Below are 16,186 nucleotides of genomic sequence, written 5' to 3' on the forward strand. Positions count from 1 at the left end.
GGGAGGGGTGTGTTTAAAGCTCTGCTTGTTTACATAGAAAGCTTTGCCGAATAAGCGCAGAGATTTTCTCGGTCTCCCCAGGTTCTTCGCAGCAATAGCTTGCTGGAGTCAACAGACTACTGGTTGCAGAATCAGAGGACGCCCTGCCAAATTGGTTTTGTGGAAGACAAGTCTGACAACTGTGCTTCAGTAAGTATACAGAATTCTTGGGATATTGTCTGATAAAGCAGGAAAATGGGCACATGTACCTGTGTTTAGGATAGAAGTTTCATAATTCATTAAATACAAGACTGGGAAAGTATTCTTTTGAAAATATGTAACTGATTTATATGGACTGTTAACAAAATAACGTACAGAGTTTAATGTTTCTATTCCAATTTTTCTTATTTCAACAGGTAAGTTAATTCTATCAATTCTCTGAAAAGAAAAAATGTATTTATTTTTTTAAATGACTGAGAAAAAGATTCAGAAATAGAATTGTATGATAAGAAATAAAAGAGCATTCTACAGCTCTCTTGGATTCTTTTCAATATATTTTATAATCTCTGCTAGTAGATATTTTCCAACATGAAAACTGTCAAAAAATGTTCTACCATTCTTATAAGTTATAGTCATTATTAGGAAGCCTTTTCAATCTAATAGAAAATAGATATGCATTTTAATGTACTGGAACTGAACTTTCCAAGGGAAGAGATGGTCATGTAGATAAACAATATTATTCAGGTAGTTTAAAATGCGAGTAGATATTATTGTGCAATATTCTCCTTCCTATATGTTGTGCAAAGCTATATGTTTCATTTTGATTGAAATCGCCTAGCTTGTATGGGGTCATGATTACAGAGATGAGGGGGAGCGTGTTTCCAAAGAGGAGAGAAATGTAATGCAATTCTCATGACTCAATTGAGAGCATCAGCTCTGAGCTATTCCTGGAGGTAAGTTGCATGCCAGCATTTCTGTTATAAGAAAAGAAAAAAGAAAGCTGAAAATGGACTGGGGAGGCTTTTTATATATAATGAGCAGAACTAGAAAACCAGAACTGGCAGACAGAGGATGTTAAGCATCTCACACTGCACAAGAAATGCAGAGTTCATTCAACAAACTTAAGTCAATCTTCTTGTTTAGGAAAATGATTATGATTTTGCTACTTTTAGTATCTTTCATCTATTGTCCAGAAAACTAGCTGTTGACTAAGAATCTTTGAGGAAAACAAAACAGTTTAGGTGGTAAGTAATTTAATAGTGATGTCATTTTTGCAAATTTAATTCTGCAAATTTAATTCGGAGACGCATTGGAAAATTGAGGCATTTGTTCACACAGATCTCTAATTTCATAGCTATAAATTGTAAAAGAGAGAAATGGAGAGGAAAAGCTATTAGTAGACATATTTTAGTCAAAGTTGTTCAAGCAGCTCTTGTATTAAAGTCTTCTACTTGGAGAACTCATGAGAGTTGAGGCACTAAAAATTGTTTAGTGAAAGGTAAATAAATCTTCTCTAAACTTTATATCTTGGAGGTCTGAAGTGCAAGTGAATTAAAAATGATAACTCTTTTTTTTTTTTTTTTTTTTTTGAGTTGGAGTCTCACTCTATTGCCCAGACTGGAGTGCAGTGGCCGCTCCCAGCCACCGCAGCCTCGACCTGCTGGGCTCCGGCAATCCTTCCGCCTCAGCCTTTCAAGTAGCCAGAATTACAGGCATGCGCTACCATGCCCAACTGATTTTTTGATTTATTGTGGAGATGAGGTCTCGCTGCCCAGGCGGGTCTCAAACCTGCGGGCTCAGGCAATCCACTCACCTCAGCCTCCCAAAGGCGCGGGATTACAGGCTGAGCCACCGAGTCTGGCAAAAAATGATAACTCTTATAGTCAAATTTAAGGACTACCATTAGACCTTCCTGTGTACAAGAAAACTCTTTCTCCCATACCCCATCGATCTCAATAGACTCAAATTTGGACTTAAAACTATCTTAACTTTTAATTTCTTATAGTGTCAGATGACACCAGTAAGGTGGAGCTGATTCATTTTGCCATTGGGTTCTCCCTATTATTTCCAAAAGAGTAAAAGCCTGAACATGAATCAAAGTTATATTGGAAGATTTGTGTCCTCTCAATAATTTGTTATGATTAAAATGTATACAAACTTAAACAATTGAATCTGAAAGGGTTGAACTAATAGAAGCAGAGAGCAGAAGGATGGTTTCCAGGGGCTGGGATGGTGTGGTGGGTGGGGGAAAATTGAGGAAAGTTGGTCAAAGGGTACAAAATCTCATATAGGAGAAATAAGTTTAAGAGACCTATTGTACAACATGGTGACTATAATTAATAACGATATATTGTATTCTTGAAAAATGCTAAAAAAATAGATTTTGTGTGTTCTCAATATAAAAAAGAGACAACACATATGTTCGTTAGCATGATTTAGCTTCCTACAATATATTCTGTATATTTAAAACATCATGTTATACACAATAAATATATTCAATTTCATTTGCTTTATTTAAACAAAATAAAACATGGGAAAATGTCAAGAATCTAAACCTAAAAGAAATTTCAAGATTCCTCTGAAAAACTAGCCCTAATCTCTCAAAAATGTCCTCTAAGTTACTTCTTCAGTTCTAAATTTTTTCTTTGTAGCTTAGCATAGATTTCCAGGGGGGAAAAAAAACTTAAGTGCTTAGAGTTACATATTGCTGAAGGGAAACAATTACCCACAGGAGACATAAAAGCAAACTATAGAGATGAAGGTTGCCTGAAAAGGAACTCATGAGCAAAATAGCCACACAGAAGGAGTAGCCAAAATGATCAGGGAAAAGACACTTTGTTTTCAAAACCAATTCTCCACATCAACAAGAAAATAAAAGCATAATTTAAAGAAGGGAAAGACTGTATTTTAAAATAGTACATTCGTCAAAGTTTAATATTAAAAAATAGCTTCACAAAATCATCCCACTCCTATTTACAAATAAACACAAAGAATCTGAGGAATCTGTAGCAATTCTGTTGTGTATTGTTTGTAATGTGTGCATAACTTTTGGGACTTGACTCCAAGTTAATATTGCTTCTTCGACTCGTTTCTTCCTGACCAAAATTAGTAGCTGACTGCTTCAAACCAGTTTTGATCAGTTTGGTATTCATTGTAATGAACTTCCAATATTTAGATTTGTGGTGTCTTAAAACTAAATACTTCAGTGTCACCAATGTTTTCTGAATTCAAGATATCCACTTAATATTTTTACTGAGGGGAAATCTCGGGCTTGGAAAACTTCAAGGGTGTTGCATGTGTCTCAGTACAGATGTTTGTTTTTGAGCACCAAATGATGAGTTACAGTCATTTCTTCAACAGGGAACAGCATTCATGCCACAGTTAATATTAGGAGTCTTAGTGAAGAAAAAACAGTTTGGATTAACCAGAAATATGACAGGCATGCCAGGAAGTCTGACTCAGAAGACTTTTGAAATTACTTTTAATAGTTTTTACTTAGAGTCCCACTCTGTCACCCAGGCTGGAGTGTGGTAGTATAATCATAGCTCACTATAACCTCGACCTTCTGGGCTCAAGCAATCCTGGGGTTAAACAATCCTCCCGCCTCAGTCTCCTCAGTAATTGGAACTATAGGTGCATGCCACCACGCCTGCCTTAATTATTTATTTATTTTGTAAAAAGCGGTGGTCCCACTATGTTCCCCAGATTGGATTTGAACTCTTGACCTCAAGCAATGCTCTGGCCTCAACCTCCCAAAGTGCTAGAATTACAGGCATGAGCCACCGCACCCAGTCCAATAGTTTTTCAAAAGGTATCAAATATAAAAACTGTGCTTATGTGTTTCTAAATAAAATTCTCCTATCAAGCTACATAGTTTTGTTTTCTTTCTGATTTAATATTCTATAAAAAACCAAAATACTCGTAAACTTACCTTCACTGTATTTTTTATACCTCATTATTTAAAAGAACAGAAATAAAGGAGGATCAGAGAATTGGAAACCAATTCAAAACCCAACAGTTGAGCCATTATCTTAATAGAGTTCCTTAACATAAGTGGAAGGAACCAGATTTTTGGCACTCTTGACTTTTTTTTTAATTAACAGCTAAATTAGTTTTTTTGTTTTGTTTTGTTTTGTTTGCTGTTTACTGGAATTTAATTTTTTGATTTTTCAGGAAACATTTTTTGGTTTAGTGGTTCATTTATATTACCTTGACCATTCATATTATTTCCATTAATAGTTACTGTCAAGCTCTTTCGTTTTTGGTCACTTTAAGACTCCCAGTTATCTCTCTCCAAATAAATTATACCTTCTTTCTAGCATTCACTTTAGTTGCTGAGTCAAACATTTGAAAATGTGTTGTGTTTGCCTCAAATCTGTAAATAAGTCAGTCAAAACTCTCTAGTAGCCATCACATGACATCACGAAACTAAAAAGATATTTTCCAGTTGTTCTGTGGTTCTCTTGTGCTAATGCAACCCAATTGTGACAATGACAAAATGATATCTCAGATGATTGAATTTTATTTTATGTTATTTCTCTAAGCATATTTATACTATTTGACAAACACCCCATTTGATAAATTGCTCTGTAGAAGAATCTAGACTCACACAATGAAGAAAATACACAATTATAGAACTGCGAAGGACATTTTAAATTATCCGGTCATGACATTTACCAAGTTTTCAGGCAGTTTTTAATGTTTTCTTTTTCTTAAAATATCAAGTTTGGAAAAATTGCAAGAAAAGTGCAAAGAATCCCCAGACTCCCCAGATGCTAATATTTTACTACATTTGCTTTATCTTTTACTTTGTGTGTTTTTGTGTAAATATACATATATGTTTTTTAATGAAACTTTTGAGAATGAATTGCAAACATGATCCCCTTTCATACTTCAGTATGGAACACAAATTTATAAAACCAGGACTGAAACCAGACTTCCAGAAATCCTTATTCCTTATTTGAGCACTTATTCAGTATCCACTGCATGATGACATTCTTCTTTCTCTCTCTCTCTCTCTCTCTCTCATTTTAATAGCTTTAGGGTGTGCAAGTAGTTTTTTGGTCTGGGCATTAAGTGTACCCACCCGTGTACATTGTACCCGATTGGTAATTTATCATCCCTCCATCCTTTCCCTGCCTTCTAAGTCGTCAGTGTCCATTATACCATCCTCTATTTTCTTTGCAGATCCTTAGTTTAGCTCCCATTTATAAGTGGGAATATATGATGTTTGTTTTTCTGTTCCTGCGTTAGTTCACTTAAGATGATATTCTCCAATGGCATCCAAGTTGCTCAAAAGACATTGTTTTGTTATTTTTGATAACTGAATAGTATATACCATGTTTTCATTATCGGCTGATGGGTGTTTAAGTTGATTCCACATCTTTGCAATTGTGACTTGGCCTGTGACGAACATGAGGGGGAGGTGTCTTTTTTATAGAATGGCATCTCTCTGCACAATGACATTCTTTAAATATTTATTCAGCAGTTTGTAAAGAGAAGTTAAATGATGTCTGCAGAAAAGTAAAATATATCTCTCTCTCAAACGCTGGTGGCAGAAGTCAGCCAACCTCCTAGCGAAATTAAGGTCCTCTATGTTCAAGTGAATCCACTCACCTTAGGAAGCAGTTTAAGCATCAAAGATTACTTGAGCAAGTAGCCTCTTGGGGAGGAAGGGATAAAAGAGCTCTCAGCCTCCACCACTAGGAGCTTATTATTGCCAACTTCATCTTGTTCTGCTACCCAAGAGACACCCCGGAAAGTCCTATTTCTTCCATATTAACTTATTTTCAGGGATTTTAATACCCATCCTCCTTAGATGGGTCCAGAAGTGTTCTACTTTGGAGGCTTGCTTCTTAATCCAGCTCTGGATAAAACAGATAAAGCCAGGCAGCTCTGAGTGCAGTGGAGCAGAGAACCTATCACCTGTCTATGTGGCCTCACCTCACCCTGTTCAGTGGCTCCTGAGGCATCTCAGAAAACCTAACAATCCCAGACAAAACTTTTTGACTCTTGGTAAAATAAAATTTCTACTAAACCTTGTCAAACTTCCTAAAGTCAATGAATTAGAAAAGTTATATTATTGGGAATCATAACAGAGAGGGATGGTGGAGAAATAGACACCCATCAAAGCAACTAGGTGGTTTCACATCCATGAAAGAACTAGAAACCAAAAAAAATAACACATAAAACTGAGACGGAGCTTTTAAGTAATTTGACAGCTAAACTGAAAGTTCTGGTCAAATATTGCAATACAAAGTTATAGTATATTTGTAGTAGTAGATTATAAATACTAAATATAGTATAGACTGTAGACCTACTCCATATTCTTATCAATGTCTTGGATCTTAAAACTATTAAAGAAAAAGTTCTTACAAGCTTATTTTTAGTGAAACTTGAGTCCAAATTCTATTTCATGCTGTAGGTAAAATTCTACATAATAAAATTAAGAGATTGATTTTTTTAACTGACTCGAGGAATTACAATGTATATCTAAGCATTAGATAAGTAAAGTGAGACTTCTAATAATTCATAATATAAGGGGTAGTTTAGAGGGAACTATGGGTGATTATTTATGTGACTATTTGAGTTTGATGCAACTGCAGAAACCAATTTTAAAATGATCACACTTCAATAAATCACACAAACAAAATAAAAAAACAAATGGCAACTGTGTTTTTTTAAAAAAGTAAACAATATATTTGACAAACTTTGGGTCTTAATATCAATACATAAAGATTTCTGTAATTTAATATGAAAATTCCAAAAGCAAAGTTAACAAAAGGCAAATGTAAGAAATTCACAAAATAAAAATACAACCATTATCATACACATGAAAAAATTATTTCTGGTAATATGAGTCACAGAGTTATAGATACAATTTTTTCTGAGTAAATTACCCAAGAATTTTTGTAATTATTACACCCAGTGTTAATGTAAGCACAGAAAAAAGGACACTTAGCAACTGACATGGGGAGTGTAAATTGACAAAACTAGTATAATCTTTCTGGAGGATAATTTTTTAATATTTTATATTCAAAGCATTTAAAATGTATATTACTGTTGATCTACTTCTAGAAATAAATAACCAGAGTTGCATGCAGACTGGTATAAAATATGGTTTGGGTACAAAGTGGTATACCTAAGGCAATGGAGTGGATCAATTTAGAATATGAATCTAGAGTCAGATCACTTTGGTTTGAACCCAGCTCCTCCTCTTTATAGCTATGCAATCTTTAACAAGTCTAGTCTCCCTCTGCCTCAGTTTTCTCATCTGCAAAATAGAGAAGCTAACTCTATTTACTTCATAGGTTGTAAGTATTTAAGTTGTTAAATGCTATAACAATGTTTACATACAGTAAGCACCACATACCTATGCAATAAAATTAGCAGCATATGATTCCAGGACTTAGAAAGAACTCACATACCCAGCTGTACAGAAATGGTTAAGTAAACTCTGGACATCTACACCATGAAGACCTTTGAATCCTCTATAAATCAGGTTTGCAAAAAATATTTATGTAATGGAAATGAAGGCTCACAATGTAATTGTATATAAAAAGTAGACTACAAAGTTGATATAGTGTTAAACATCTATGTTAATTGTTACGAGAAGGAAAGAGAGAAATCAAAAACAACTCCAATGATTTCGGCTTGAGCTCCTGGGTGTGTGGGCACCCGTAGGGGTAATACTAAAAGAGGGAATGATGAGTTGGAGCTTGAAAGAGGGGATGATACTGCAAGTCCTTTAGCCATTCAAGTAGAGAAATCAAGTAAATAGCTGGATGTAAAGTTGGAGTTGTCAAGATCAGGGCAGGAGGTTTGAGAGTCTTTTGAGAGACCCTCATAAAGTGGAGATCAGCCCACTAGGAAGAGTGTATGTAGCTAGAGAAGGGAGCTTGTGCTGAACTCTAGAGCACTCTCACAAAAAGTCTCAGTCAGTGATCAGTATGTCCCAGCATCCCCAAAATAGCAAGAGATTATTATTTTAGTATGTAAACTTGAGTTTCAAATATATCATGAAGTATTTTATATATTTTGACATTTTTGCCACTAAAAATACAGTTAGATGAATAGATCTGAGTGTGCTTTTAAAACCTAGATGCTTATATCATTTCTCAACTACTTTTTAAATTCATCTTGACAAAAGAATACATTATTAAAATAGCTCAGAATAGCCTTGAGTTTCAAATCTTTTACAATTCCTGCTATTATAACAATTTTCCTCTGAGGAGAAAGCCTGTCAATCAAGAAAAACCAACAACAATAAACAATGTTTCCCATTAAAATACCACTAAACGTCAAGGATATTGACTACATAATTTTGTATTTCTTCTTAGAAGAATTATTTGTTTGGATTAATATGTCTATCTTAACCATTTTTGTTCCAAAATCTCAGTTAAACTAGTTAGAAGTATTAACTTTGTTAAAAAAAAAAAAAAAAAAACTTAGATTAAAAAAAAACTTAGGGTTAAAAAAAAATTAAAGAAGTAATTAAAAGGTAGAACTGGCTAAAGACCACCCTGGGATGTCTGTTTTTTAGTTTGGAGTCTCTGGAATATTATTTCTTTCTTTTGTAAAACTGAGACAATTCCACACTTGAGATTTATTAGGGAATAAGAAAATGATAAAGTAGAAGCAAAATTTCTGTCCTTCCATACTAGATATTACGTTTTTTTGGGGGGGGGTGGGGTTGGTTTTTTTTGAGTTGAAGTCTCACTCGGTCACCCAGACTGGAGTGCAGTGGCCGCTCCCGGCCACCGCAGCCTCGACCTGCTGGGCTCCGGCGATCGTTCCGCCTCAGCCTTCCAAGTAGCTGAAATTACAGGCATGCGCTACCACGCCCAGTTGATTTTTTGATTTATTGTAGAGATGAGGTCTCACTGCCCAGGCGGGTCTCGAACCCGCAGACTCAGGCACTCCACTCACCTCAGCCTCCCAAAGGCGCGGGATTACAGGCTGAGCCACCGAGCCCGGCTGATATTACGTTTTTTATAGAGCAGAGATAGCCCTCCCCCTATATTCCAGACAGCACTCAGCACATCCTCTAGTCCACAGCATCTGTACTGTTGGTGAAATTAATTGCATGTATTTACATATATGCAATTTGATATATATATGCATAGATGTAAATACACTCAATTAGTTTCACCAATATTGCAGATACACACACACACACACACACACACACACACACACACATATATATTACAGACACACACACACACATATATATATATACACACAGCTGACTTTTAACAGCATGGTTTTCAACTATGTGGGTTCACTTATATGCAGTTTTTTTCCAATCAAACTTGGATAGAAAATATAGTATTCGTGGGATGCAATTTTTGTATAGGCGGGTTCCACCGAGCTGACTGCAGGACTTTTAGCATGGGATGCAGATTTTGGCATAGGTTTGGGAGGAAGGCTGAAACTAATTATTTGAGTACACCAATGGGATCACCTTATATCTCTGTTAAAACTGTGATTCTGATAACTTAACAGTTCACCTTATGAAAACCCAACCAAGAAAGGGTGGTCCAAAAGATAAAAATCAATCCAATAGGTATATTTGCACCCAAGCATCCAATTTAAGACCCTTTACATCTTCCCTGTCCAAACCTTTCCACCCAATCAGCCCTCACTCCCCCTCACTGCCCTTTTCCTAGTTTCGTTAGAATGCATTCTCCAACTATCTGTGTTGCTTTGCTCATATGCTTCAAACAACCTAGTACCTGTTTGCTGCCTCATACATTGTTACTGACATTTTCAGTTCACCTCTGTTAATGCAAAACTTTTAAACATTACATAACTTTTAAGCATTTCTTATTCAGGACAATTCAAGGAGAAACATATCACATTTTGTTTTTCACCTTAATTCCTGGAAACGTACTGTAATTTCCTATGCTCCTTATTGTATTCTTATTTTATTTGGAACTGACACCTGGTTTCTCAATTACTTCAATAGCGAGTTCCTCCAAAATTGCTTTGTCATAAAAGAGAACAAATGGTCATCATTCTTTAAAAAAGTGCTATTCACCTCTGCACTCTTACATTATTTTTATACTTCTCTGTTCTATAAATACTGATGTTTCTTCAACTTCCCTTTAAAAGGCAAATAACAAAACAACCAAAAACCCTTTTGTTGACCCTTACTCCCTGTCAAACCATTGCTATGTCCTTTCTTCTTTTGACCACCATGCTTAAACACCAATAAAAATTTTACTGTCTTCACTCTCTGGCTTACACCTCTTAACATTTTGCTGAAAATCCTCTTATTAGTGTGACTAAATCCACTGACATGTTTTCACTGCTTACTTTACTTAAGTAAGCTCTTAGTAAAACTAACTGAATTCACATCCCCACTCAGCTTCTGAAAGCTAGTTATTTTCTCCATGGCTTCAAGGACACTATTTACTCTTCTTATTCTTCTCCTGCCTTTGGAATCATTACTTATTTGTCTTCAGCCTGGCTCTGCATTTCCCACCTGACATTTTAACATGGTGTACCCAAAGGTCTATCTGAAAACCTTGTACCCTTTCGTGCTCTGCCCTCTTGTTCATTTCATCCATATTCCATGCTTTCTGTCATGGCTTTATGCTCATGACCACCATGAGTAGACAGTAGACTTATTTCAAGTGACTTATTTCAAGACACTAACCTGAACATCTCAAAATTATCCCAAATTCAACATGATTAAAGGTAAATGACCAAAATGTCTTCCTTTACAAATTTTTCATTTGTATTGATGGTTTTGTAATCCATACATTTTCACAAGCTACAATCCTTAGAATCACACTTTATCTCTCTCTCTTGATCTTAAATTGATTATCAAAACTATTTTGATTTTGCAATTCTGACTATGACTTTTAGTCCTAGTGTCACTATTTTGTTTTATAAAGTTCCACATACTTCTTCTGAGTATTTAATATGCAAAAATCAAAAGCAAATCAACACAGAGAAAGAAATCAAAAAGACCCTTATAAACTTGAAAAACCACTGGCATCTTTTTCTCCTGAAATCCTTTGGTGCACCTAATTCCTATATTTGTTTCACTGTTCCAATAGTATGAATAACTGCATTCCCAGTTTCCCACTGCCAACCCCAGCATTGCGTCACATAATTTTTCCAGGGGCTGCTGAGTCAGTTCCGTATCTACTTCAAGACCACGGCTTTTGTTTTTAATTGAACTAGATATTAATTCCAAAGGAACTGATTTATCATCTTTATCCTAATTTTTAAAATGCCACACAAAATGTCAGACCAATGAAAAATACTTTGACATTGGCACACTTTGACATTGGAAACACTCTCACAATATTCATTTGCCAGAACCTAGTGAGAGCACCAAAATAAAATATCAACTGGTGAATGTATGTACACCCTATGCTAAACAAACAGAAGGTACAAATGATCTTCTATTCTGCCAAAGTGACTACGATTCCATTTGTGAAACTGCAGTATCCAAGAGCTCTAATAAACCTGAGTTGATATATTGCCCATTCTACTCATTTTTCAGGGGAGAAAACAAAATAGCAGTGAAGAGATTTCTCTAGACTACAGAGTAAATCAGTAGCAAAACCAAATCTGAAGCTTAATTCTATTATTATAATGACACTCACTTAATATTCTGGTAGGTTCCTCTCTCCCCAAATATTATGATTTTATGAAAATATCATAAAAGGTAAAATTTCTTCATAACAAAATTATCATGTTTATTGGAGACTTAAAAGATTTGTATTACTCATCTATGCTGAAAACCTTAAATTAGTATTATTGAAAAATTCCTAGATACTTAAGTTTTTGGCCGTTCTCAATGTGCTCAAGAGTATCACATGTTTGTATATAAATTGCTCTCAGATCCTACCTAATTATATTGTTCACAGGTATACGTGTCATTAAGATCTGCTATATCTGTACCATCCAGTCAAAGCAACATTGTTCTTAGTCATCTCAGGGGACAATGTCTACACTTAATCATTCAGCTGGCATTCATTGGGTCTTAATCATGTGTAAGCCACTATGCCAGAATCTCTGAGGGCAAAATAGATCCCTGCATCTTAAGAAACTCGTAGTTATAGTCAAATGACTTTAGCACAGTACAAAAAATTATGGCTCAGAAGAGGATGAAAATTTGGATTCGAAATGGAGGGTGAGCAGAGATTAAGTCTGACTTAGTTAAAGTAGAAGAACTGGAGAAAAAATTCACAGTGTGAACTGTATTTGAGACAGGTCTTGTAAAATATGTGGAATTTAGATACATGGAAGGGTGGGGAGAAGATGAAACCAGGCAGCAATAATACTTTCAACAAAGTCCTGAGTATAAAAAAACATGGCCTAAGCCGAGCTCGGTGGCTCAGCCTGTAATCCCGCGCCTTTGGGAAGCTGAGGTGAGTGAATTGACTGAGCCCACAGGTTCGAGACCCGCCTGGGCAGCGAGACCTCATCTCTACAATAAATCAAAAAAAAAATCAGCCTGGCATGGTGGCGCACGCCTGTAGTTCTGGCTACTTGGAAGACTGAGGCAGAAGGATCACGGGAGCCCAGCAGGTCGAGGCTGCGGTGGGCAAGAGCGGCCACTGCACTCCAGTCTGGGCAACAGAGTGAGACTCCAACTCAAAACAAAACAAAACAAAACAAAACAAAAAAACATGGCCTAAATTCAGGGAATAGTGTTGGAACATAAGTGGCATGAATAGGAAGAAACAGGAAGAAATACCACCGGAAAGAAAGGTTGAGATTGTCTGATAATTATGTTCTCTTCCAAATAGTAATAAACATAAATGAGTCAATCCCTCTGTGATTTGGCTGGGTTCTCATCCTACCCTCCCACTCAGCGCATACACAACTGAAATCACTGGTTTGACAATGTGAGGTTCTGTGTAGCAAAACTAGACATAACTTTGAGGATCTGTTACCAAATATATTTATTATTTTTTCATATTTCTTTAGACCCGCCATGCCCCCTTTGCAGCACAAAAACAAATAACAGCAAAAAAAAAAAAAAAAATGTTTTTTCAGGCCAGGCTCGATGACTCAGCCTGTAATTCCAGTACTTTGGGAGGCCAAGGTGAGTGGATTGCCTGAGACCACGGGTTCAAGACCCACCTAGGCAACTTGGCGAGACTTCATCTCTACAATAAATCAAAAATTAGCCAGGTGTGGTAGCACGCGCCTGTAATTCCGGCTACTCAGAAGGCTGAGGCAGAAGGACTGCCGGAATCCAGCAGGTTGAGGCTGCAGTGGCCGGGAGCAGCCACTGCACTCCAGTCTGGGTGACAGAGGGAGACTCCAACTCAAAAAAAAATGTTTTTTCAGGTGAAAAATGTCATGAAACACAATAAGATTTTGAGATTAAGAAAAAATGAGCAAAGGAAAGTAATGGGAAATTAAGAGTAAAAAATAAATAAATAAAATGTAGTCAGGGACATAGTTGGATAATTTGTGCACAAAATCATTGCCTTGAAACAGTGAAAAGTTTTTCACTGCACTTACTGGGGGCAACTCAGAGAAAGAATGAGTAGTCTATTACATTAAAAGTTTACCGATTGTTCTAAAGCAAGTCTAGTCTAAGTCATTCTAAGACCTTTGGAAATTTTTACTATGAATTCTCAGAGAGATACCATAATATTTTTCATTGTATTTGTTAGTCAATATTATTTTCACAATACCAAGTTTCCTACAGCTCTTTTCAGCAATATCCCTAATGTTGATTTATGGCCAGATGCAAAAGTACAATTAATGAAAGCAGTTCTATGTGGAATCCAAATTCTATCATCCATATGAGCTGACTTAATCCAAGAAAAAGACTTACTATGTCTAGGTTGAGTTCTTATTTTTAGGTCCATGAACCCCCAAAGTCATAATAAAATATTGAGTGTATGGGTGCATTCGAATCAGTTTCTCCAAGTATCTATTGCTCAAAAAATATTTAAAAACATCAATCTGAATAAATGAACAGACCTTACAGATTTAGGAATTTCTCCACTAAACTGTTATAAATATTGGATGATAGGAAATTATGAGTTAACTTATCTGATAAATATCTAGCATGAATGTTTGCAAACAACTCATCTGCATGTCAAATCACACAGTGCTAATGTGCATGGTAGTTTTAAAATATTTGAATTAGTTGACTACATTTCCAGATAGTTAAAATGCATATCTAAATTTATGCTTCTCTTGGAAAGACAAAACTGACAGCAGTATTCTGCTCACAACATGTTAGCAGCATCTAGAACTGAGTAGAAGCATCTCCTTGGTGGGGGCATGCACTCAACAGCTCACCAACGGCCACTATTGCACCGGTTGTAGCCTGGTCCAGGTGCTACTAGTGTCTCTCTCTGTCTCTCTGTGTCTCTGTCTCTGTCTCTGTCTCTCTCTCTCTCTCTCTCTCATATCTTTCATCTTTCATATCTCTGCCTCTCATCTATCTCTCTTTCATATCTCTCTCTGTCTCATATTTCTCATATGTGTATGTATATATATATATGTCTCTCTCGCTCACCTCTCTGTCTCTCTCATAAAATGAGTGATATATCTCTAAAAAGTGAATCAATTATGTTTAGCAGCTTTTTTGAGATATACCTTACATACTGTACGATGCACCAACTTAAAGTGTATGGTTCAATGGCTTTTAGTATATTTACATAGTTGTGCATCCATCACCTCAGTCAATTTTAGAACATTTTTATTGCCTCAACTTTTTATTACCACATTGCTTAGTCAACACTTTAAAGCACATTATCCTTCTTAGCCTCAGGAAATGGCTAATCTACCTCCTGTCTCTGTAGATTTGTCTTTTTCTATAAACTTTCCTACTCATTAAAATGGAATCATACAATATATGACCTGCTATGTGAACTTTTCACTAAGCATAATCTTTTCAAAGTTGATTCATGTTGTATTATGTATCAGTACTTTATTTTTATTGCTGAAAAAATTCTATTGTATAGATATGCAACATTTTGCTTATCCACTTACACATTTAGAGAAATTTTATTGTTTCTACTTTGGGGGCATTAGGAATAATACTGTTATAAACGTTTTTGTGCAGATTTTGTGTGGACATATAATTTTATTATTCTTGGGTACAAACCCAGAAGTAGAATAGCTATATCATATGGTAGCTCTGTGTTTAGCCATTTCAGGAACTACCAGGCCATTTTCCAAAGTAACTGCACCATTTTACATTTCCACTAGCAGTGTATGAAGGTTCTAATTTCTCTATGTCTTCACCAAGGCTTTTCTGTCTTTTTGATTATAGTCTTCCTAGAGGGTGTAAAATGATAACTCATTGTGGTTTTGATTTCCTTCTTCCTGATGGCTGGTAATATGGAGCATCTTTTTACATATTTATAGCCATTAGTTATATATTATTTGGAAATTAGATACTTTGCCCATTTTTAACTGGGTTATTTGTCTTTTTAACATTGAATTGTAAAAGTTGTTTATAAGCTTGGGAAGTTCCTTTACATTTTAGCTTGTTGACTGCTTTTAAAATAAAAAGAATCTTGAATACAATCAAATTATTTTTTCTGTCTGTTTAGATGATCAGGCACTTCTTGTCTTTAATCTTATTAATATGATGTTAACTGATTTGGGGATTTTGGCCAACTGCATTTCTGGGATAAATATCACTTAACCATGGCATAATTTTTAAACATTGTTGAATTTGATTTGCTAATATTTTATTAAAAATTTTTGCTTTTGTATTGATAAGAAATATTAGCCTATAGTTTTCTTGTGGCAAACTTGTCTTGTTGGTATTAGAGTAATACTGACCTCACAAAATGAGATGGGAATTGTTTCCTTCCCTTCTATTTCTTAGAAAAGTTTGTAAAGAATTGATATTAATTCTTTAAATGTTTAGTAGAGTTGTTGATGATGACCACCCTGAATGGAGTTAGGTGGTGTCTCAGTGTTGTTTTGATTTTTATTTCTTTGATGACTAGAGAGACTGACCAATTTTTATTAATCAATATTTTTATTTTGATATTGTGGGGTACAGTAAAGGGTTAGGTATACAAATATGTTTCATTCAGACACCCTTGTTGATAAGGGGTGTCTCCCCATCCCCAAAGAAATATTGACTACCATTAATCCCACCTCCCTTCCCCTCCTTCCCCCCCATATTTTCCCACCACTGTTAATCCTTTTCTTATAGTATTACGATAGATGTTCAAGGTCCACTATATGAGTGAGA

At 35.6% G+C, this 16,186-nt stretch overlaps 1 protein-coding gene across 1 annotated transcript in view; it reads left to right on the forward strand.

The window, feature by feature from the left end:
* Positions 1-81: 81 nt before the first annotated feature.
* Positions 82-16,186, forward strand: part of SPHKAP (SPHK1 interactor, AKAP domain containing) — a gene marked incomplete at its 5' end in the record, with an annotated part of 137,152 nt that continues 121,047 nt past the window's right edge. The window contains one exon of the mRNA XM_021707093.1: positions 82-189. Coding sequence (XP_021562768.1) covers positions 82-189 — 108 coding nt within the window. The remainder of the gene's footprint in view (positions 190-16,186) is intronic.

The sequence above is a fragment of the Carlito syrichta genome, unplaced genomic scaffold (genome assembly GCF_000164805.1).
Source record: "Carlito syrichta isolate Samal-C Ts95f unplaced genomic scaffold, Tarsius_syrichta-2.0.1 Scaffold316380, whole genome shotgun sequence".
Lineage (NCBI taxonomy): Eukaryota > Metazoa > Chordata > Mammalia > Primates > Tarsiidae > Carlito > Carlito syrichta.